Raw genomic sequence first — 22,563 nt, 5'->3', positions numbered from 1 at the left:
ATATGTATGAATCCTCTCAAAATAAAAGGTGACATTCTGTCCTGTCACCTAATATGAAACATTCTATCTCAAATCCAAAATGCTGGAGCATAGCACCAAATGTAAAACTGTAAGCTTCACTGTCCAAGCACATATGGTGTGGACTATGTGTGTCTGGTAAACACATGTGGATCTGGTGAACAGTTATCACTTGTTGACCAACTACAGGAATACTGACCTCAGAGTCTCCAGTTTACAGTGGGGATTCCCCAGTCCAGCAGAGAGCAGCTTCACTCCTGAATCCTTCAGGTCATTGTAGCTCAGGTCCAGCTCTCTCAGGTGTGAGGGGTTTGACTCCAGAGCTGAGACCAGAGAAGCACAGCCTTCCTCTGTGACTCCACAGCCTGACAGCCTGACAGAGAGATCATCATGATTTAACACCAGTAGTGTAGAAGGACAATGGCAGATGCATTTGGTTAATTATCCAAAACAACATATAGATTCATCTTCCATATCCTAGAATTGTATGGTCATATTGTTATACTAATGTGAAAATCAATGAATTTATTCAATATGTTTTTCAACATAAAATTATATACGGATTATGTACATCATTTTCTCTAAACTGGATAATGCTTCCTGATGATTAGTTCTTAAATGTAATTTTATTTACTCACAGAACAGCTCTGGAGGCTTTGACCACTGGCAGCAGCCTCAGAAGACCTTCCTCTGATCTGGAGTATTTCTTCAGGTCAAACACATCCAGCTCCTTTTCTGAAGTCAGCAACACAAAGACCAGAGCTGACCACTGTGCAGGTGACAGGTTGGGTTTTGAGAGACTTCCTGAGTTCAGGTAGCTTTGGATCTCCTCCACTAGAGAATGGTCATTCAGTTCATTCAGGCAGTGAAACAGATTGATGCACCTCTCTGGAGAGGGATTCTCCCCGATCTTCTCCTTGATGTACTTCACTGTTCCTTCATGGCTCTGTGAGCTGCTTTTTGTCTTTGTCAGTAGACCTTGTAAGTGCTTCTGATTGGACTCCAGTGAGAGGCCCAGAAGGAAGCGGAGGAAAAGGTCCAGGTTTCCCGTCTCACTTTGTAATGCTTTATCCACAGCACTCTTGTAGAAAGTAACTTCAGGCTCGTCGTTTGTTTGCAGTTTGTCCATTAGATTCTCATTGTTGTTGATGAATGAGAGGAACACATATACAGCAGCCAGAAACTCCTGAATGCTCAGATGAACAAAGCAGTACACCTTGTCCTGGTACAGCACACATTCCTCTTTAAAGAACTGTGTGCACAATCCTGAGTACACTGAGGCTTCACTGACATCAATGCCAGCCTCTTTCAGGTCTTCTTCATAGAAAATCAGATTGCCATTCACAAGCTGTTGAAAAGCCAGTTTTCCCAGTGACAGAATGCTCGCTTTATTCCAGTGTGGACCTGTCTCTTCTTCCTCAAGATACTTTTCATTCTTCTGTTTGGTATGAAACACCACAAGGTGTGTGTACATCTCAGTCAGAGTCTTGGGCATCTCTTCTCTCTTATGTTTCAGCATGTGTTCAAGGACTGTTGCAGAAATCCAACAGAAGACTGGAATGTGGCACATGATGTGGAGGCTCCTTGATGTCTTTATGTGTGAGATGATTCTGCTGGACACGTCCTCATCACTGAATCTCTTCCTGAAGTACTCCTCCTTCTGTGGGTCATTGAACCCTCGTACCTCTGTCACCTGGTCAACACACCCTGAAGGGATCTTATTGGCTGCTGCAGGTCGGGTAGTTATCCAGAGGAGAGCAGAGGGAAGCAGATTTCCCTTGATGAGATTTGTCAGCAGAACATCCACTGAGGTTGACTCTGTGACGTCCCAACAGATCTTGTTCTTCTGGAAGTCTAGGGGCAGTCGGCACTCATCCAGACCATCAAAGATGAACAGAACTTTGTACTTGTCGTAGTTGGAGATTCCTGATTGTTTGGCTTCCATTGAGAAGTGATTGAGAAGTTCAATGAAAGTGTGTTCGTCCCCTTTCATCAAATTCAGCTCCCGAAAAGGGAATGAAAATACAAATTGGAATTCCTGATTTGCTTTTCCTTCTGCCCAGTCCAGAATGAACTTCTGCACAGAGACTGTTTTTCCAATGCCAGCGACTCCCTTTGTCAGCACAGTTCTGATAAGTTTGTCTTGTCCAGTTAAGGGTTTGAAGATGTCGTTACATTTGATTGCAGTCTCTGGTCTTGCTTGTTTCCTGGTTGTTGTCTCAATCTGTCTCAGCTCATGTTCATTATTGACCTCTCCTGTTCCACCCTCTGTGATGTAGAGCTCTGTGTAGATCTTATTGAGAAGTGTTGGGTTTCCTTGTTTAGCGATCCCCTCAAATACACATCGAAACTTCTTCTTTAAATTAGATTTGAGTTCACGTTGGCAAATCACAGCAAGCTCATCTGAATCTAGAAATAACACAGAGGATATTAATATTACGTCTGTTTTAATGACTACAGTATTGTAAGACGGTTATAACGTTTTACATTATAATCATTTATTCTATTAACTGACTGTATAAATGTGTAAATGTTTTCATAATGCATTACAGACTGGTGTGACTGATTATATTATTATTGGTATTATTGATGGTATTATTAATGTTGTCTCTCTCTCTAAATTAATCACCACAACACATCCCTGCTGCTACTTGATGAGGTCACTAGGTGTTGTGTTAAGGCTAGAGGTCGACCGATTAATCGGAATGGCCGATTAATTAGGGCCGATTTCAAGTTTTCACAACAATCGGAAATCTGTATTTTTGGACACCGATGTTTTATTTTTTTATTCTTTATTTAACAAGGCAGTTTTCTTCTTTATTTAACTAGGCAAGTCAGTTAAGAACACATTCTTATTTTCAATGACGGCCTAGGAACGGTGGGTTAACTGCCTCGTTCAGGGGAGTAACGACAGATTTTCACCTTGTCAGCTCGGGGGAACCAATCTTGCCAACCTTCAGGTTAACTAGTCCAACGCAATAATGACCTGCCTGCCTCTCGTTGCACTCCACAAGGAGACTGCCTGTTACGTGAATGCAGTAAGCCAAGGTAAGTTGCTAGCTAGCATTAAACTTATCTTCATCATAATCACTAGTTAACTACACATGGTTGATGATATTACTAGATATTATCTAGCGTGTCCTGCTAGATAATATATATAATCTGACTGAGCATACAAGCATCTAAGTATCTAAGTATCTGACTGAGCGGTGGTAGGCAGAAGCAGGCGCGTAAACATTCATTCAAACAGCACTTTCGTGCGTTTTGCCAGCAGCTCTTCGTTGTGCGTCAAGCATTGCGCTGTTTATGACTTCAAGCCTATCAACTCCCGAGATGAGGCTGGTGTAACCGAAGTGAAATGGCTAGCTAGTTAGCGCGCGCTAATAGCGTTTCAAACGTCACTCGCTCTGAGACTTGGAGTGGTTGTTCCCCTTGCTCTGCATGGGTAACGCTGCTTCGAGGGTGGCTGTTGTCATTGTGTTCCTGGTTCGAGCCCAGGGAGGAGCGAGGAGAGGGACGGAAGCTATACTGTTACACTGGCAATACTAAAGTGCCTATAAGAACATCCAATAGTCAAAGGTTAATGAAATACAAATGGTATAGAGGGAAATAGTCCTATAATTCCTATAATAACTACAACCTAAAACTTCTTACCTGGGAATATTGAAGACTCATGTTAAAAGGAACCACCAGCTTTCATATGTTCTCATGTTCTGAGCAAGGAACTTAAACGTTAGCTTTCTTACATAGCACATATTGCACTTTTACTTTCTTCTCCAACACTTTGTTTTTGCATTATTTAAACCAAATTGAACATGTTTCATTATTTATTTGAGGCTAAATTGATTGTATTGATGGATTATATTAAGTTAAAATAAGTGTTCATTCAGTATTGTTGTAATTGTCATTATTACAAGTAAATGTAAAAAAAATTGTATCGGCTTTTTTGGTCGTCCAATAATCGGTATCGGCGTTGAAAAATCATAATCGGTCGACCTCTAGTTAAGGCTGCTACAATATCATTGAGTTACACAGCTACTTCAGCTGTACTTTAGCTACAGCTTTTAAATGTTATAAAACAGCATTCAACATGAGGCAGACAGGTCTTACATTTCTCCAGTGTGTCAGCAAGCTCCTTCTGGTTCATTTTCCTGAGGACGTGCAGTGTGATCTTCAGAGCCCCCTCTCTGGCACTGCTCTCCTGCTTCTCATCTTCAGCATCCACCACTTCCTTATCCTGCTTCTGACTCTCAAAGCCTTCTGGGAGTTCTGGACTAAGAATCCTCTTGAACATCTTCAGCTCGTTCTTCACAAATGTCATAATTTTCTCTTCAAGCAACTGAAATAAATCAAGTAAATAAGTTAAGCAAGAGAATAAATGCTTTCTCATTAACACATTAATGAATGATTGACAGATCAACTTTAATTGAGGTAAACAAAAACAAATGTACATAACGGGACCACATACACTGAATATGGAGGCCAGGTCTGTTTGATGACTCTGGGAAGACTGACCACTGAGAATCTCTGGCTCTGATCTCTCCTGTTGGTTTCTGTGGACAAAACATGAGATTACATCTCCTCATCCAGGGAGTACACACACACACACACACACACACACACACACACACACACACACACACACACACACACACACACACACACACACACGGAGGGAATGTTGTGTTTGTTTAATATTGTTTTAGGACTATGAAATGGACAAAATGATTAGCCTATGGATTATGAAAACAACAAATAGAAATGGGAAAATGGGAGAGGAGAAATGACTAGAGACAGTGTTGTTTAACTCACTGACCATGACCCATGAGTTCTTCTTACCTTTGTTCAGTAGAAAAGTCTCCCTTTCTAAACTCTATAGGAGGTTCCATAGACTGGTCACTCTTCATGGACACACAGCTGGGTACAGGGGAGGCTGGTCTCTCCTGCTTGATTGGTCTTCAACACAACAGAGACAAACATTACATCTCTCATCGACTCTGAGCTCAGATGGGAAACAGAAGAAGAGTTTCATTCCAAAACGCTATATATCCATTTTCAGAAATGTTCGTAAATTAGCTTTTATTGTTTAAAGAAGTTATATTAATTTATGTTTATTGCTAAATGAGGAGATGGCACGTGGGTACCTGCTTCTATAAACCAATGAGGAGATGGCACGTGGGTACCTGCTTCTATAAACCAATGAGGAGATGGCACGTGGGTACCTGCTTATATAAACCAATGAGGAGAAGGCACGTGGGTACCTGCTTCTATAAACCAATGAGGAGATGGCACGTGGGTACCTGCTTCTATAAACCAATGAGGAGATGCAGCGCGAACTGCGTCACAAATAGAACTGACTTCCAGACGCTACTTGGCGCATGCGAGCAGTGTGTCATTTTTAATAACGAAATTCATTTAGCGACGCGAGCGTTGTAGTCAGCCCCACTAAAAGGCTGGTGTCGTTACTCTGCCTTCTCCGGGGGCATGTTGAGGTAAATTTACTAACCGGGAGGGTTGAATTATGTAATTTATTGGTGGGCTGGAAGACGCACTCTTGTCTTTTCTATTCCGAGGTTGTTTACTCGCAATATCAGATATTAAGATGTGTTTTATAATGAATGTTTACTGAGGTTGAGGCTCTGACTAGTGATTATTTACCCGGGGTTCAATACCTGCTATTGAGGCGCCCTGAAAATAATATTCAAAAGATTGGTCCTTGGACACAGAGGGGTTAAACACTAAAGTTACCGTCCATCTAGTGAAGAGAGGAGAACCGGACAGAGGTAGCCAGCATCCGTCAACGAGAGAATGATGTATTGTTAGCTAAGTTAACTAGGATGCTGCTGGTATAGTAGCTAGCTAACTTACCGAGCTGTACTGACTAGCTTGGCTAGCTAGCTGGTAGTTCTGTACCTCGTCTCGATGAAAATGACGAATCCGGTGAACCACAAAATGAAACAAGGACAGAGAGTGAAAAGGATCTGGCTACACTCATACTGTCCCTGACCGGAAAGAAAAAAGCAAATTGAACACTGAACTTCGGTGTCTCATCACTGTAGTGAACTCCGTCGTTATTCCCCAAGATCACCTCAGCCAACTCTGCGCGTAACCGGACAATATGCTTGGCGCCACACCGAACGGGACGCGGACAGTTCTGTACGGGGACGCGGACAGATCTGTACGGGGACGCGGGCAGTTCTGTACGGGGACGCGGACAGTTCTGTACGGGGACGCGGACAGTTCCAGAACGCGGACATGAGCAGTGCAACACAATCAACTAAACCCAGTCTTTACAGTGGGTTACATTAGTAATATTCATTTTTTATTATTATGTTAAACAAACATTCAAAGTTTTTACATAACAATGTTTTGAGATCTGGGCCCATATCGCCAAAGTGTCTCAGAGTAGAAAATTGGTTGTATAAGTGCTGAGAATAAAGACATTTTACACTTATGGGTATAAATTAAAACTATGCATGAAGTCTCTAGTCCCACCTAGTCAGCAGATATTTAGGACACCTGGTGAGCTGTCCTAAGTAGTTAAGAGTTAACAGCAGGTGTCTTGATAATACTATAGAATAATGCAGCAAGTCAGTGGTTTCTGCGCCACATGTAATTGCTTTGGAGTAGTTAAAAATAATGTTTTACATTTCTATATGATCAATCTATAAATAATATAGACCTACATGCAACAGTGTGTGTTGTGCTTTTGACAATGATTTATGTATAATAATTATGTATCACAAGTGATACCATGTTTGTCTCTCAAGCATTTTGTCTTAATTTTGGCAGATTAACTCATGCTTATTTCTGAAGATTAACTCAGGTTTTCGCCCAGCGGCTAAGGACCTGTGGCAGGAGTTGGACCTGTGGCTGAAAGGTGGCTGGTTTGAATCCCGGGCCGGGCGCTGGAAAAAACAGCCGGAATTGATCTGACCACTGGAGGGCTGCTGGGTTCACATCCTCAAAACATTCACCTTTTGTTGATCAGAACTCTAGAGGTTCTTCTTCACTGAACCCAAAAATATTTATAACTTTTAGTGGTTCCATATATTAAGGAAGTGATAGAAGCCTTTTTGGTTCTATAAGGAACCTTCTTTTCTAAGAGTGTATAATAAACACGTTTTTCTTTTGATTATTTAATTATCTACATCATGTTATTTCAAGTTATCCCTTTGGAGCGCAACATCACATTGTTAAAAAATAATCCTAAATTGGGCATGGATATAAATTGGGCAATTGAAGGCATCTGGGGCGTAATATGTGTTGGATGAAAATGAACATTGTATGCAACGTTGTAGGCAACATTATTGGCAAGGGACTTGATGCCTACTATGCCAAAGCTTTTTAGAGTTGTTAAACGGGTGTGAAGAGTGTGTTGATATAACGGTAATATTGTCAAAATTCTGCTTGTAACAACAATCAGAATTGGTTAATAAAATATGCATTCCATTATATTAGTCAATAATTAAGAGTAGGCAAAGTGGTCGTGTCGTGAAAATTCTATCAAATGTCTTACATTGCAACGAGTACAGTCAGGGTGCCGTGGAACCCCTGCAGTACCTCCACAGACCCCGGATTGAGAACCCCTGCAGTACCTCCACAGACCCCGGATTGAGAACCCCTGCAGTACCTCCACAGACCCCAGATTGAGAACCCCTGCAGTACCTCCACAGACCCCGGATTGAGAACCCCTGATTTAGCAGATTCTCTTATCCAGAGAGATTTACAGTAAGTGCATTCATCTTAAAAAAGCTATTTATTTTGGAAATAAACTTAATCAAATCTTCATAAAATTGTCATCTTACCTCTTTGCTTTGGTGTCATGTCCCCCAGAGAGACAGGGCCCCCCTCCTCTCTCTCCCCAGAGAGATGCATTTTAGAGGCAGGACCCCCTTCCTCTCTCTTCCCAGAGAGACTCATTTTAGAGGCAGGGCCCCCCTCTCTCTCCACAGAGAGACTCATTTTAGAGCACTGTCCCCTAAACAGAGATCCAGCATGTTGGTTGTGGTTAACACAGTGACAACAAATAATTGATTTCCAATGGTTTTCATTTATTCATTATTTCTTTGAGAAATAAAACATTTACTAACAGACATGTCGAAACAGTCAGGTGATTTAATGCAATCACATGAACATGTAGTTGTGACATTTCATCTCCATGGTAACTATCAATAATAATAATAAATCACTGTTTGTTAAGGTAGTTATAGACAGTACAACAATAATAATAATGAGTCACTGTTTGTTAAGGAAGTTCTAGACAGTACAGCAACACAAGGCCATGTCTCACAATTATTTGTATTCACTAACAGTAGGATATTTATTGTCTTTCAATCTGTTATTTTCTAAACGTATCTGAGAATATAGACAGAAGGGCTGAAATGGACATGATTGATCTGAGGGGGAAATCATTGATCCATTCAGAAAGGTTTTTTGCATCAAGTAAGAGAGTTTATATTATGGAAAGTAGACTAGGTTATAATGTATAATAGCAGTTTGTTAGTGATATGCAGATCAAGGTTTATACCTCAGCTATAACCTAAATAGTAGGCTATAGCCTACATATCATAGACAACACAGCTACAGAGCAGAACCATGGTATTATATACAGCTACAGAGCAGAGAATGTACTGTATATAACCAACATATCCAAGATGACCAGCCTAAACCTGTTCAGGTCAGTTCACATAATGTTATAGACCTACCAGTAGCAGGACAGAGAATGTACTGTATATAACCTACATATCATAGATGACCATCCTAAACCTGTTCAGGTCAGTTCACATAATGTTATAGTCCTACCAGTAGCAGGACAGAGCATGTACACTATATATACAAAAGTATGTGGACACCCCTTCAAATGAGAGAATTCAGCTATTTCAGCCACACCCGCTGCTGACAGATGTATAGAATCGAGCAGACCGCCATGCAATCTCCATAGACAAATGTCATAGGATGCCACCTTACCAACAAGTCAGTTTGTCAAATTCCTGCCCTGCTAGAGCTGCCCCGGTCAACTGTAAGTGCTGTTATTGTGAAGTGGAAACGTCTAGGAGCAACAACGGCTCAACCATGAAGTGGTAGACCATACAAGCTCACAGAACGGGCCAACCGAGTGCAGAAGAGCATAAAAATGGTCTGTCCTCGGTTGCAACACTCACTACCAAGTTCCAATCTGCAACGTCAGCAAAATAACTGTTCGTCTGGAGCTTCATTAGTTAGAAATTAGTTTCCATGGTCGAGCAGCCGCACACAAGATCATCATGCGCAATGCCAAGCATCGGTTTGAGTGGTGTAAAGCTCGCTGCCATTGGACTCTGGAACAGTGGAAACGTGTTCGTTGGAGTTATGAATCACGCTTCACCATCTGGCAGTCCGACAGACGAATCTGGGTTTGGCGGATGCCAGGAAAACGCTACCTGCCCGAATGCATTGTGCCAACTGTAAAGTTTGGTGGAGGAGGAACAATGGTCTGGGCTGTTTTTCATGGTTCGGGCCCCCTAGTTCTAGTGAAGAGAAATCTTAACGCTACAGTATAAAATTACATTCTAGACGATTCTGTGCTTCCAACTTTGTGGAAACAGTTTGGTGAAAGGCCATTTCCTGTTTCAGCATGACAATGCCCCCGTGCACAAAGCGAGGTCCATACAGAAATGGCTTGTCGAGATCGGTGTGGATGAACTTGACTGGCCTGCACAGAGCCCTGACCTCAACCAATCTAACACCTTTGGGATGAATTGGAACGCCGACTGCGAGCCAGGCCTAATCACCCAACATCAGTGCCCGACCTCCCTAATGCTCTTGTGGCTGAATAGAAGCAAGTCCCCGCAGCAATGTTCCAACATCTTGTGCAAAGCCTTCCCAGAAGAGTGGAGGCTGTTATAGCAGCAAGGGGGGGACCAACTCCATATTAATGCCTATGATTTTGGAATGAGATGTTCGACAAGCAGGTGTCTACATACTTTTGGTCATGTTGTATTGAGCCTAATCTAAATAAAAGAAAATAATATAGTGTAATCTAAATCAAGTCAAATGTTAATTGAGTCATTTTCTATGAAGGAATCTTTACTTTTACTCCAGTTTGAGAACTGAGTTCTGTTTCCACCGCTGTTCTAACGTTCCATATGAGACACAGTTTCAACAGACATTTTGTAACTGCGTCGGCTACAAAGTTACTTTCAATTTCAGATAAGGAAAAAAAAGTAACGGTCACTGGGTGAATTAGTTGTGCATTTCCCGGCTCCCCGGGTGAGCAAAGTTTGCGCATTTTACACCATTCCATTGGTCCTTAAATTAAATCTCCACTCACCTGTAGCACCGGGCCATGCAAAACGAACTTCCCACTGTCGCAGCGCACTGAAACACAGAGTTCTAATCCCAGACGCGTTTCTTCAAGACATCTCTCTTACATTATTTTTGATAAACATATAATTTACTCGAAACCAAGTTTAGCTGTGTTTTTTTCCTCCAAAATGTGAGTTACTGTCGGACTTTAATAATATATTAACAGGCCTAAAAACCCAAAAGGTTTTAATTTGAGAATGTTCATTTGTATGCCTCAAATATCAAACTGTCTTAAAATATTTGATGATTAGTTGAATCAGGTGTGTAAGTGCTGGTAAGAACAAAAGGATTTAGAAACCCTGAGATTAACATAAAACTAAATAATTGAAACGCTCCTCCACCATCTTTACCAGACGTTTTACTGATAACATGTAGGCCTACTGATTAGTTTACACTTTGAAAACTGCTGTCTGTCAGCAACTCAGCTCAAGTAGCAGTTCTACTAACTAGTAATATCTCATTCCAGGTATTCATTCTCTTACTCTGTCCTTTAGAATTCATTATTGTTCAAAGATACTTAGACATCGTTTACGCATCTTTTTATTTGTAAAATATTGTTTACTCAACTTTGTATTTTGATAATTATCGTTTTCCCACTTATTATTCGTTTCCAACGTTAAGTCTAAATTCCATCGTGGAAACCGGGTCCAGGTAGGTCAGCATGATAAAGAATCATATCTCAAGCCTACTCTGTCTGTTGAATGTCTGACTACGACCTAACTTTATAATAGTTATATGTTGCCAAGGCTTACCAGAGTCTGCCCGTCTGTCCTTCAAATCAACACATTTATCCTGCTTCTAATGTTGCCGAGAAACGTGCGCTACAGTTTCAACAGCTGTTTTATAAAGGCGTAGACCACACCCTTACTTTCACTTTCATATGAGGAATTTACGTCACCTCTGACATCACTGGTGTACGGAAAAATAATGACGACAGAACCCTGTGAGTTCTACTAACTAGTAATAATATGTAATTCCAGGTATTTATTCTCTTTCTCTGTCCTTTATTGTTCAGAAATACTTTATTTGTACTTCTCTCCATATAGTGTTTTCTGCTCTGTCATCTCACCATGGATCCTGTACAAAAGAACAACTTAACTTTCTGTTTCAGGTCAGCCGTCTCCCCACCCTGATGATAAAGTGTTTATTTGGTATCTTCCACTAGATGGCAGTAAACACCTGCTGTAACTAGATATTACAACAGTAAGTGTTTGGTTACTTGGTCCTGGTGACTCCAGGGAAGTATCTCAGGAGGAGTGCTGATATAGCATCAGGTCCCCCTCTCCATGTAATCTGATTCATAATCTAGGATCAGGTCCCTCCTCTCCATGTAATCTGATTCATTATGATCTAGGATCAGTTCCCCTCTCCATGTAATCTGATTCATAATGATCTAGGATCAGGTCCCCCTGTCCATGTAATCTGATTCATAATGATCTAGGATCAGGTCCCCCTGTCCATGTAATCTGATTCATTATGATCTGGGATCAGGTCCCTCCTCTCCATGTAATCTGATTCATTATGATCTAGGATCAGGTCCCTCTCTCCATGTAATCTGATTCATTATGATCTAGGATCAGGTCCCCCCTCTCCATGTAATCTGATTCATTATGATCTAGGATCAGGTCCCTCTCTCCATGTATTCTGATTCATTATGATCTAGGATCAGGTCACCCTCTCCATGTAATCTGATTCATTATGATCTAGGATCAGGTCCCCCTGTCCATGTAATCTGATTCACAATGATCTAGGATCAGGTCGCCCTCTCCATGTAATCTGATTCATTATGATCTAGGATCAGGTCCCCCTGTCCATGTAATCTGATTCATAATGATCTAGGATCAGGTTCTCCTCTCCATGTAATCTGATTCATTAGGACTAGGATCAGTTCCCCCTCTCCATGTAATCTGATTCATAATGATCTAGGATCAGGTCCCCCTCTCCATGTAATCTGATTCATTAGGATCTAGGATCAGGTCCCCCCTCTCCATGTAATCTGATTCATAATGATCTAGGATCAGGTCCCCCTGTCTATGTAATCTGATTCATTATGATCTAGGATCAGGTCCCCTCACTCCATGTAATCTGATTCATTAGGATCTAGGATCAGGTCCCCCTGTCTATGTAATCTGATTCATTATGATCTAGGATCAGGTCCTCCTGTCTATGTAATCTGATTCATTAGGATCTAGGATCAGGTCCCAATGTCTATGTAATCTGATTCATTATGATCTAGGATCAGGTCCCCCTGTCCATGTAATCTGATTCATTATGATCAGGTCCCCCTCTCCATGTAATCTTATTCATTATGATATAGGATCAGGTTGCCCTCTCCATGTAGTCTGATTAAATATGATCTAAGATCAGGTCCCTCGTCTCCATGTAATCTGATTCATTATGATCTAGGATCAGGTCCCCCTCTCCATGTAATCTGATTCCTTATGATCTAGGATCAGGTCCTCCTCTCCATGTAATCTGATTAATAATGATCTAGGATCAGGTCCCCCTGTCCATGTATTCTGATTAAATATGATCTAGGATCAGGTCCCCCCTCTCCGTGTATTCTGATTCATAATGATCTAGGATCAGGTCCCCCCTCTCCATGTAATCTGATTCATTATGATCTAGGATCAGGTCCCCCTCTCCATGTAATCTGATGCATTATGATCTAGGATCAGGTCCCCCCTCTCCATGTAATCTGATTCATTATGATCTAGGATCAGGTCCCTCCTCTCCATGTAATCTGATTCATTATGATCTAGGATCAGGTCCCCCCTCTCCATGTAATCTGATTCATTATGATCTAGGATCAGGTCCCTTCTCTCCATGTAATCTGATTCATAATGATCTAGGATCAGGTCCCTTCTCTCCATGTAATCTGATTCATAATGATCTAAAAGGATAAACTGATCCTCCTTTAAAAGAGCCTTTGGGGGATTTCTGAGACCAGGTCATCAGTTTAGAGATGAAACTATGAGATGCTCTGTCATCTCAAAATGGCCCTGTACAGATACTTTCTGTTTTCAGTTTCAACTGCAGTCAAGGCGTCACCCCTTCATATAACAACAGTAACCAGAGGGTGGCGCTAACAGTCAGCTTCATGCGACAGCAGTAAATCATGACATTGTGTCGCATCTTGCTTCAATTTTATTATAGTCTTTCTTCAATACATCTCTCTTACATTACTTTAGCTAAACTTATCATTTACTCGAAACCAGGTTTAGTTGTGTTTTTTTCTCTCCAAAATATGAATTATTGTAGGCCTTTAATAATTGTAAACAGGCCTACAAACCCAACAGGTTTTCATTTGAGAATGTTCATTTGTTTGCCTCAAATATAAAACTGTCTTAAAATATTTGATGATTAGTTGAATCAGGTGTGTAAGTGCTGGTAAGAACAAAGGGATTGAGAAAACCCTGAGATAAACATAAAACCATATAATTGAAAAGCTCCTCCACCATCTTTACCAGACGTTTTACTGATAACATGTCGACCTACTGATTAGTTTCCACTTTGAAAACTGCTGTCTGTCAGCAACTCAGCTCCAGTAGCAGTTCTACTAACTAGTAATATCTCATTCCAGGTATTCATTCTCTTACTCTGTTCATTAGAATAGATTATCGTTCAGAAATACTTACTTTATTTGTCAGTCATCTCCATATAGCGTTTTCTGCTCTGTTGTCTCAAAATGGATCCTGTACAAAAGAACAACTTGACTTTCTGTTTCAATCAGCCGCCTCCCGAGTGGTGCAGAGTCCCGCCTCTTGCGTCACTGCAGTACCTGGTTCGAATCCTGCATGATTGGGAGTCCAATAGGGTGGAGCACAATTGGCCCATCGTCGTCAAGGTTTGGCCGGGGTAGAACGTCAATGTTAATAAGAATTTGTTCTGACTTACCTAGTTAAATAAAAGTTCAATAAAAATTAAATATCTTCCACTAGATAGCAGTAAACATGTGCTGTAACCTGACTTTACAGCAGAATCATTATGATGTAAAAAGCTAAACTGATCTGAGATCAGCTCTCCTATGAATACTGTCACAGTTTTACAGCAGTATCATTATGATATAAAAAGCTAAACTGATCTGAGATCAGCTCTCCTATGAATACTGTCACGTTTATAGCAGCTGACAGTTGCAACTTCATCGATACTAACTCAAACTACCTTGGTTTAAATAAAGACAATATATGTAAAGATTAAAAGGTATATAACTTCTAAATCATGAGCCTCATCTTGATGAGTATGTGATTGGATGTTATAGACCCCCATCTGAACCGTTTCTTTCCCCATGCAGTGGCCCTCACTAACTGACCATCTGGCCCATAGAGACTAAATGACTATGCACTCTACACTGCAAACCACATAAACGGGGATGTAGCGGAGGGTAAACCTACATAAACGCGATTACGCACTTTTTTATTTGTAAAATAGTGTTTACTCAACTTTGTATTTAGTTAATTATCGTTTACCACATAGTATGCGTTTCCAGCATTAAGTCTAAATTCCATCGTGGAAACCGGGTCCAGGTTGGTCAGCATGATAAATAATAATATCTCAAGCCTACTCTGTCTATTGAATGTCTGACTACGACCTAACTTTATAATAGTTATATGTAGCCAAGACTTACCAGAGTCTGCCCGTCTGTCCTTCAAATCAACACATTTATGGTGCGCTACAGTTTCAACAGCTGTTTTATAAAGGCGTAGACCACACCCTTACTTTCACTTTCATCTGAGGAAATCACGTCCCTTCTGACGTCACTGGTGTATGGTAAAATAATGACGACAGAACCCTGTGAGATCTACTAACTAGTAAGAATATGTCATTCCAGGTATTTATTCTCTTACTCTGTCCTTTATTGTTCACAAATACTTTATTTGTACTTCTCTCCATACAGTGTTTTCTGCTCTGTCATCTCACCGTGGATCCTGCACTCAGCCATCTCTCCACCCTGATTATAAAGTGTTTTATTAGTATCTTCCACTAGATGGCAGTAGACACCTGCTGTAACTAGACTTTACAACAGCATTCCTTATTCATACAGGCAGTGTCTCAGATGAGGAGTGCTAATCTAGGATCAGGTCCCCCCGGTCCATGTAATCTGATTCATTATGATCTAGGATCGGCAGGTAGCCTAGTGGTTAGAGTGTTGGGCCAGTAACTTTCTAGATTGAATCCCCGAGCTGACAAGGTAAAGACCTGTTGTTCTGAACAAGGCAGCTAACCCACTGTTCCTAGCCCGTCAATGTAAATAAGAATTTGTTCTTAAAACTTCTTACGGCTAGTCGACAACATCCGGTGAAATTGGAGGTTGCGCAATTCAAATAAATAATCATACAAATTATGGATATTAAACATTTATGTACATAGGTGTGATATCGGTTAAAAGCTTAAATTCTTGTTAATCTAACTGCGTTGTCTGATTTTCAAAAGGCTTTACAGTGAAAGTCATGTGATTGTTTGAGGATGGCGCCGCACATCAAAATATTTTTCAACCAGCACAGGTTTCATAAATTCACAAACAGCGATTAATTATTCACTTCCCTTTTTGAAAATCTTCCTCTGATTTCCAATCCTAAGAGTCCCAGGTACAACATGTAGTGTCGTTTTGTTAGATAAAATCCTTATTTTTAACCCAAAAAGTCAGTTTAGTTGACGCCATGTATTTGAGTTATCCACTCGTTCAACATGCAGAGAAAGGAATCCAAAAAGCTACCGCTAAACTTTGTTAAAACAAGTCAAACTACATTTCTGTTTAATCCTCAGAAACCCTAAAATGTAATTAAACTCTAATATTTAATACGGAAAGAAGTATGTTCAATAGGAAAGCGATTTTAGCAGATGCGTGTCCTCTTCATCACGCGCACAGATTGATTTCCAACTCTGTGTTCCTGTATCAAAACTCAGAATTCTTCCTCGTTTTGGAAGAAACAAGTCTGAAACCTTGAAGAGAGACTGTTGACATCTAGTGGAAGTCATAGGAATTGCAATCCCGGAGCTGGATTTAAATATGTCCCTATACTTTCTATTGTAATGTCTGGACCAGAGACCTTACAGGTTGAAGATCAGAGAGAGAGACCTGCCCCTGTAATGCCTGGACCAGAGACCTTACAGGTTGAAGATCAGGGAGAGAGAGAGACCTGTCCCTGTAATGTCTGGCCCAGAGACCTTACAGGTTGAAGATCAGAGAGAGAGCCCTGCCCCTATAATGTCTGGACCAGAGACCTTACAGGTTGAAGATCAGGGAGAGAGAGAGAGACCTGTCCCTGTAATGTCTGGACCAGAGACCTTACAGGTTGAAGATCAGAGAGAGAGAGACCTGTCCCTGTAATGCCTGGACCAGAGACCTTACAGGTTGAAGATCAGAGAGAGAGAGACCTGTCCCTGTAATGCCAGGACCAGAGACCTTACAGGTTGAAGATCAGGGAGAGAGAGACCTGTCCCTGTAATGTCTGGACCAGAGACCTTACAGGTTGAAGATCAGAGAGAGAGCCCTGCCCCTATAATGTCTGGACCAGAGACCTTACAGGTTGAAGATCAGAGAGAGAGAGAGAGAGAGACCTGTCCCTGTAATGTCTGGACCAGAGACCTTACAGGTTGAAGATCAGAGAGAGAGAGAGAGACCTGTCCCTGTAATGTCTGGAACAGAGACCTTACAGGTTGAAGATCAGAGAGAGAGAGAGACCTGTCCCTGTAATGTCTGGACCAGAGACCTTACAGGTTGAAGATCAGAGAGAGAGAGAGAGACCTGTCCCTGTAATGTCTGGCCCAGAGACCTTACAGGTTGAAGATCAGGGAGAGAGAGACCTGTCCCTGTAATGTCTGGACCAGAGACCTTACAGGTTGAAGATCAGAGAGAGAGACCTGCCCCTGTAATGTCTGGCCCAGAGACCTTACTGGTTGAAGATCAGAGAGAGAGAGAGAGACCTGTCCCTGTAATGTCTGGACCAGAGACCTTACAGGTTGAAGATCAGAGAGAGAGAGAGAGACCTGTCCCTGTAATGTCTGGCCCAGAGACCTTACAGGTTGAAGATCAGGGAGAGAGAGAGACCTGCCCCTGTAATGTCAGGACCAGAGACCTTACAGGTTGAAGATCAGAGAGAGAGAGAGAGACCTGTCCCTGTAATGTCTGGCCCAGAGACCTTACAGGTTGAAGATCAGAGAGAGAGAGAGAGACCTGTCCCTGTAATGTCTGGCCCAGAGACCTTACAGGTTGAAGATCAGAGAGAGAGAGAGAGTCCTGCCCCTGTAATGTCTGGACCAGAGACCTTACAGGTTGAAGATCAGAGAGAGAGAGAGAGAGAGACCTGCCCCTGTAATGTCTGGACCAGAGACCTTACAGGTTGAAGATCAGGGAGAGAGAGAGAGACCTGTCCCTGTAATGTCTGGACCAGAGCCCTTACAGGTTGAAGATCAGAGAGAGAGAGAGAGACCTGTCCCTGTAATGTCTGGCCCAGAGACCTTACAGGTTGAAGATCAGAGAGAGAGAGAGAGACCTGTCCCTGTAATGTCTGGCCCAGAGACCTTACAGGTTGAAGATCAGAGAGAGAGAGAGAGACCTGCCCCTGTAATGCCTGGACCAGAGACCTTACAGGTTGAAGATCAGAGAGAGAGAGAGAGACCTGCCCCTGTAATGCCTGGACCAGAGACCTTACAGGTTGAAGATCAGAGAGAGAGAGAGAGACCTGTCCCTGTAATGTCTGGACCAGAGACCTTACAGGTTGAAGATCAGAGAGAGAGAGAGAGACCTGTCCCTGAAATGTCTGGACCAGAGACCTTACATGTTGAAGATCAGAGAGAGAGTGAGAGACCTGTCCCTGTAATGTCTGGCCCAGAGACCTTACAGGTTGAAGATCAGAGAGAGAGCCCTGCCCCTGTAATGTCTGGACCAGAGATCTTACAGGTTGAAAATCAGAGAGAGAGAGAGACCTGCCCCTGTAATGTCTGGACCAGAGATCTTACAGGTTGAAGATCAGAGAGAGAGACATGCCCCTATAATGCCTGTACCAGAGACTTTACAGGTTGAAGATCAGAGAGAGAGCCCTGCACCTATAATGCCTTACAGGTTGAAGATCAAACACGTTGAAGATAATGTTCTGCATTTGTTGACACATGTTCCCGTTCGTAACAGGAAAAATGTTAGATACATAATGAACAACATTAAAGACTCAAAGGGGGCTGCTACTTGGAATGACAAAGGAGAGTTTATCTTTCAGGGGGATGTTGTCAGGGGTTCTCATATGATGGACTTGATTAAAAGTATCACTGCATCTTACCAGATTGTTGATGATAGAAAACCTCCTGGGTGGAGTCAGTTTCTTAAAGCCCTGCAGTCCTCAACATTACCCTCTCAGGTACCAAACTATAAGCTTCACCAACAGATTGCTGATGATAGAAGACCTCCTGGGTGGAGTCAGTTTCTTAAAGCCCTGGCAGACCCAGAGGTCTCTTTATAAGGGCGGGTCTACGCCTTATACCCAGAGGTCTCTTTATAAGGGCTGACCTACGCCTTATACCCAGAGGTCTCTTTATAAGGGCTGGACAATGCCTTACACCCAGAGGTCTCTTTATAAGGGCTGGCCTACGCCTTATACCCAGAGGTCTCTTTATAAGGGCTGGCCTACGCCTTATACCCAGAGGTCTCTTTTAAAGGGCTGGCCTACGCCTTATACCCAGAGGTCTTTTTAAGGGCTGGCCTACGCCTTATACCCAGAGGTCTTTTTAAGGGCTGGCCTACGCCTTATACCCAGAGGTCTTTATAAGGGCTGGCCTACGCCTTATACCCAGAGGTCTTTTTAAGGGCTGGCCTACGCCTTATACCCAGAGGTCTTTTTAAGGGCTTGCCTACGCCTTATACCCAGAGGTCTTTATAAGGGCTGGCCTACACCTTATACCCAGAGGTCTTTATAAGGGCTGGCCTACGCCTTATACCCAGAGGTCTTTTTAAGGGCTGGCCTACGCCTTATACCCAGAGGTCTCTTCATAAGGGCGGGCCTACGCCTTATACCCAGAGGTCTTTTTAAGGGCTGGCCTACGCCTTATACCCAGAGGTCTTTTTAAGGGCTGACCTACGCCTTATACCCAGAGGTCTCTTTATAAGGGCCGGCCTACGCCTTAAACCCAGAGGTCTCTTTATAAGGGGCGGGGGGGGGGGGCTACGCCTTAAACCCAGAGGTCTCTTTATAAGGGGCGGCATACGCCTTATACCCAGAGGTCTCTTTATAAGGGCCGGCCTACGCCTTATACCCAGAGGTCTCTTTATAAGGGCTGGCCTACGCCTTATACCCAGAGGTCTCTTTATAAGGGCTGGCCTACACCTTATACCCGGAGGTCTCTTTTTAAGGGCAGGCCTATGCCTTACACCCAGAGGTCTCTTTATAAGGGCCGGCATACGCCTTGTACCCAGAGGTCTCTTTATAAGGCTGGCCTACGCCTTATACCCAGAGGTCTCTTTATAAGGTCTGGCCTACGCCTTATACCCAGAGGTCTCTTTTTAAGGGCTGGCCTACGCCTTATACCCAAAGGTCTCTTTTTAAGGGCTGGCCTACACCTTATACCCAGAGGTCTCTTTATAAGGGCTGGCCTACACCTTATACCCAGAGGTCTTTTTATAAGGGCCGGCCTACGCCTTATACCCGGAGGTCTCTTTATAAGGGCTGGCCTACGCCTTATACCCAGAGGTCTCTTTATAAGGGCAGACCTACGCCTTATACCCAGAGGTCTCTTTTTAAGGGCTGGCCTACGCCTTATACCCAGAGGTCTCTTTATAAGGGCGGACCTACGCCTTATACCCAGAGGTTCTCTTTATAAGGGCGGACCTACGCCTTATACCCAGAGGTCTCTTTTTAAGGGCTGGCCTACACCTTATACCCAGAGGTATCTTTATAAGGGCGGACCTACGCCTTATACCCAGAGGTCTCTTTATAAGGGCGGACCTACGCCTTATACCCAGAGGTCTCTTTTTAAGGGCTGGCCTACGCCTTATACCCAGAGGTCTCTTTATAAGGGCGGGCCTATGCCTTATACCCAGAGGTCTCTTTATAAGGGCGGACCTACGCCTTATACCCAGAGGTCTCTTTTTAAGGGCTGGCCTACGCCTTATACCCAGAGGTCTCTTTATAAGGGCTGGCCTATGCCTTATACCCAGAGGTCTCTTTATAAGGGCGGACCTACGCCTTATACCCAGAGGTCTCTTTATAAGGGATGGGGGGGGGGGGGGATATGCCTTATACCCAGAGGTCTCTTTATAAGGGCCGGCCTACGACTAATACCCAGAGGTCTCTTTATAAGGTCTGGCCTACGCCTTATACCCATAGGTCTCTTTATAAGGGCTGGCCTGTGCCTTATACCCAGAGGTCTCTTTTTAAGGGCTGGCCTACGCCTTATACCCAGAGGTCTCTTTTTAAGACCCGGCCTACGCCTTATATCCAGAGGTCTCTTTATAAGGGCTGGCCTACACCTTATACCCAGAGGTCTCTTTATAAGGGCTGGCCTACGCCTTATACCCAGAGGTCTCTTCATAAGGGCTGGCCTACGCCTTATACCCAGAGGTCTGTTTATAAGGGCTGGCCTACACCTCATACCCAGAGATCTCTTTATAAGGGCTGGCCTACGCCTTATACCCAGAGGTCTCTTTTTAAGGGCTGACCTACGCCTTATAGCCAGAGGTCTCTTTATAAGGGCTGGCCTACGCCTTATACCCAGAGGTCTCTTTATAAGGGCTGGCCTACGCCTTATACCCAGAGGTCTCTTTATAAGGGCTGGCCTACGCCTTATACCCAGAGGTCTCTTTATAAGGGCAGGCCTACACCTTATACCCAGAGGTCTCTTTATAAGGGCTGGCCTATGCCTTATACCCAGAGGTCTCTTTATAAGGGCTGGCCTACGCCTTATACCCAGAGGTCTCTTTATAAGGGCTGGGGGGGGGGGGGGGCTACGCCTTATACCCAGAGGTCTCTTTATAAGGGCTGGCCTACGACTTATACCCAGAGGTCTCTTTATAAGGGCTGGCCTACGCCTTATACCCAGAGGTCTCTTTTTAAGGGCTGACCTATGTCTTATACCCAGAGGTCGCTTTATAAGGGCGGGCCTACGCCTTATACCCAGAGGTCTCTTTATAAGGGCGGGCCTATGCCTTATACCCAGAGGTCCCTTTATAAGTGCTGACCTACGCCTTATACCCAGAGGTCTCTTTATAAGGGATGGCCTACGCCTTATACCCAGAGCTCTCTTTATAAGGGCTGGCTTACGCCTTATACCCAGAGGTCTCTTTATAAGGGCGGGTCTACGCCTTATACCCGGCGGTCTCTTTTTAAGGGCGGGCCTACGCCTTATACCCGGCGGTCTCTTTTTAAGGGCGGGTCTACGCCTTATACCCGGAGGTCTCTTTTTAAGGGCGGGCCTATGCCTTATACCCGGCGGTCTCTTTTTAAGCGCGGGCCTACGCCTTATACCCAGAGGTCTCTTTATAAGGGCCGGCCTACGACTTATACCCAGAGGTCTCTTTATAAGGGCTGGCCTACGACTTATACCCAGAGGTCTCTTTATAAGGGCAGGCCTACGCCTTATACCCAGAAGTGTCTTTATAAGTGCTGACCTACGCCTTATACCCAGAGGTCTCTTTATAAGGGATGGCCTACGCCTTATACCCAGAAGTGTCTTTATAAGTGCTGACCTACGCCTTATACCCAGAGGTCTCTTTATAAGGGCTGGCCTATGCCTTATACCCAGAGGTCTCTTTATAAGGGCGGGCCTACGCCTTATACTCAGAGGTCTCTTTATAAGGGCTGGCCTACGACTTATACCCAGAGGTCTCTTTATAAGGGCGGGCCTATGCCTTATACCCAGAGGTCTCTTTAAAAGGGCGGGCCTACACCTTATACCCAGAAGTCTCTTTATAAGTGCTGACCTACGCCTTATACCCAGAGGTCTCTTTATAAGGGCGGGCCTTCGCCTTATACCCAGAGGTCTCTTTATAAGGGCTGGCCTATGCCTTATACCCAGAGGTCTCTTTATAAGGGCCGGCCTACGCCTTATACCCGGAGGTCTCTTTATAAGGGCTGGCCTACGCCTTATATCCAGAGGTCTCTTTATAAGGGCGGGCCTATGCCTTATACCCAGAGGTCTCTTTATAAGTGCTGGCCTATGCCTTATACCCAGAGGTCTCTTTATAAGGGCGGACCTACGCCTTATACCCAG

General features: G+C 43.3%; 1 protein-coding gene across 1 annotated transcript in view; it reads right to left on the bottom strand.

Annotated features, from left to right (window-relative positions):
• The window catches only part of LOC129841936 (NACHT, LRR and PYD domains-containing protein 12-like), a 286,696-nt gene that overhangs the window by 12,067 nt on the left and 252,066 nt on the right, over positions 1-22,563 (bottom strand). The window contains 1 exon segment of the mRNA XM_055910307.1: positions 218-391. Within this exon segment, the coding sequence (XP_055766282.1) occupies positions 218-391 (174 nt within the window).

Source organism: Salvelinus fontinalis, unplaced genomic scaffold, assembly GCF_029448725.1.
Source record: "Salvelinus fontinalis isolate EN_2023a unplaced genomic scaffold, ASM2944872v1 scaffold_0004, whole genome shotgun sequence".
Lineage (NCBI taxonomy): Eukaryota > Metazoa > Chordata > Actinopteri > Salmoniformes > Salmonidae > Salvelinus > Salvelinus fontinalis.
Note: the sequence above shows the minus strand (reverse complement) of the source record. Positions and strands in the feature narration are given on the sequence as shown.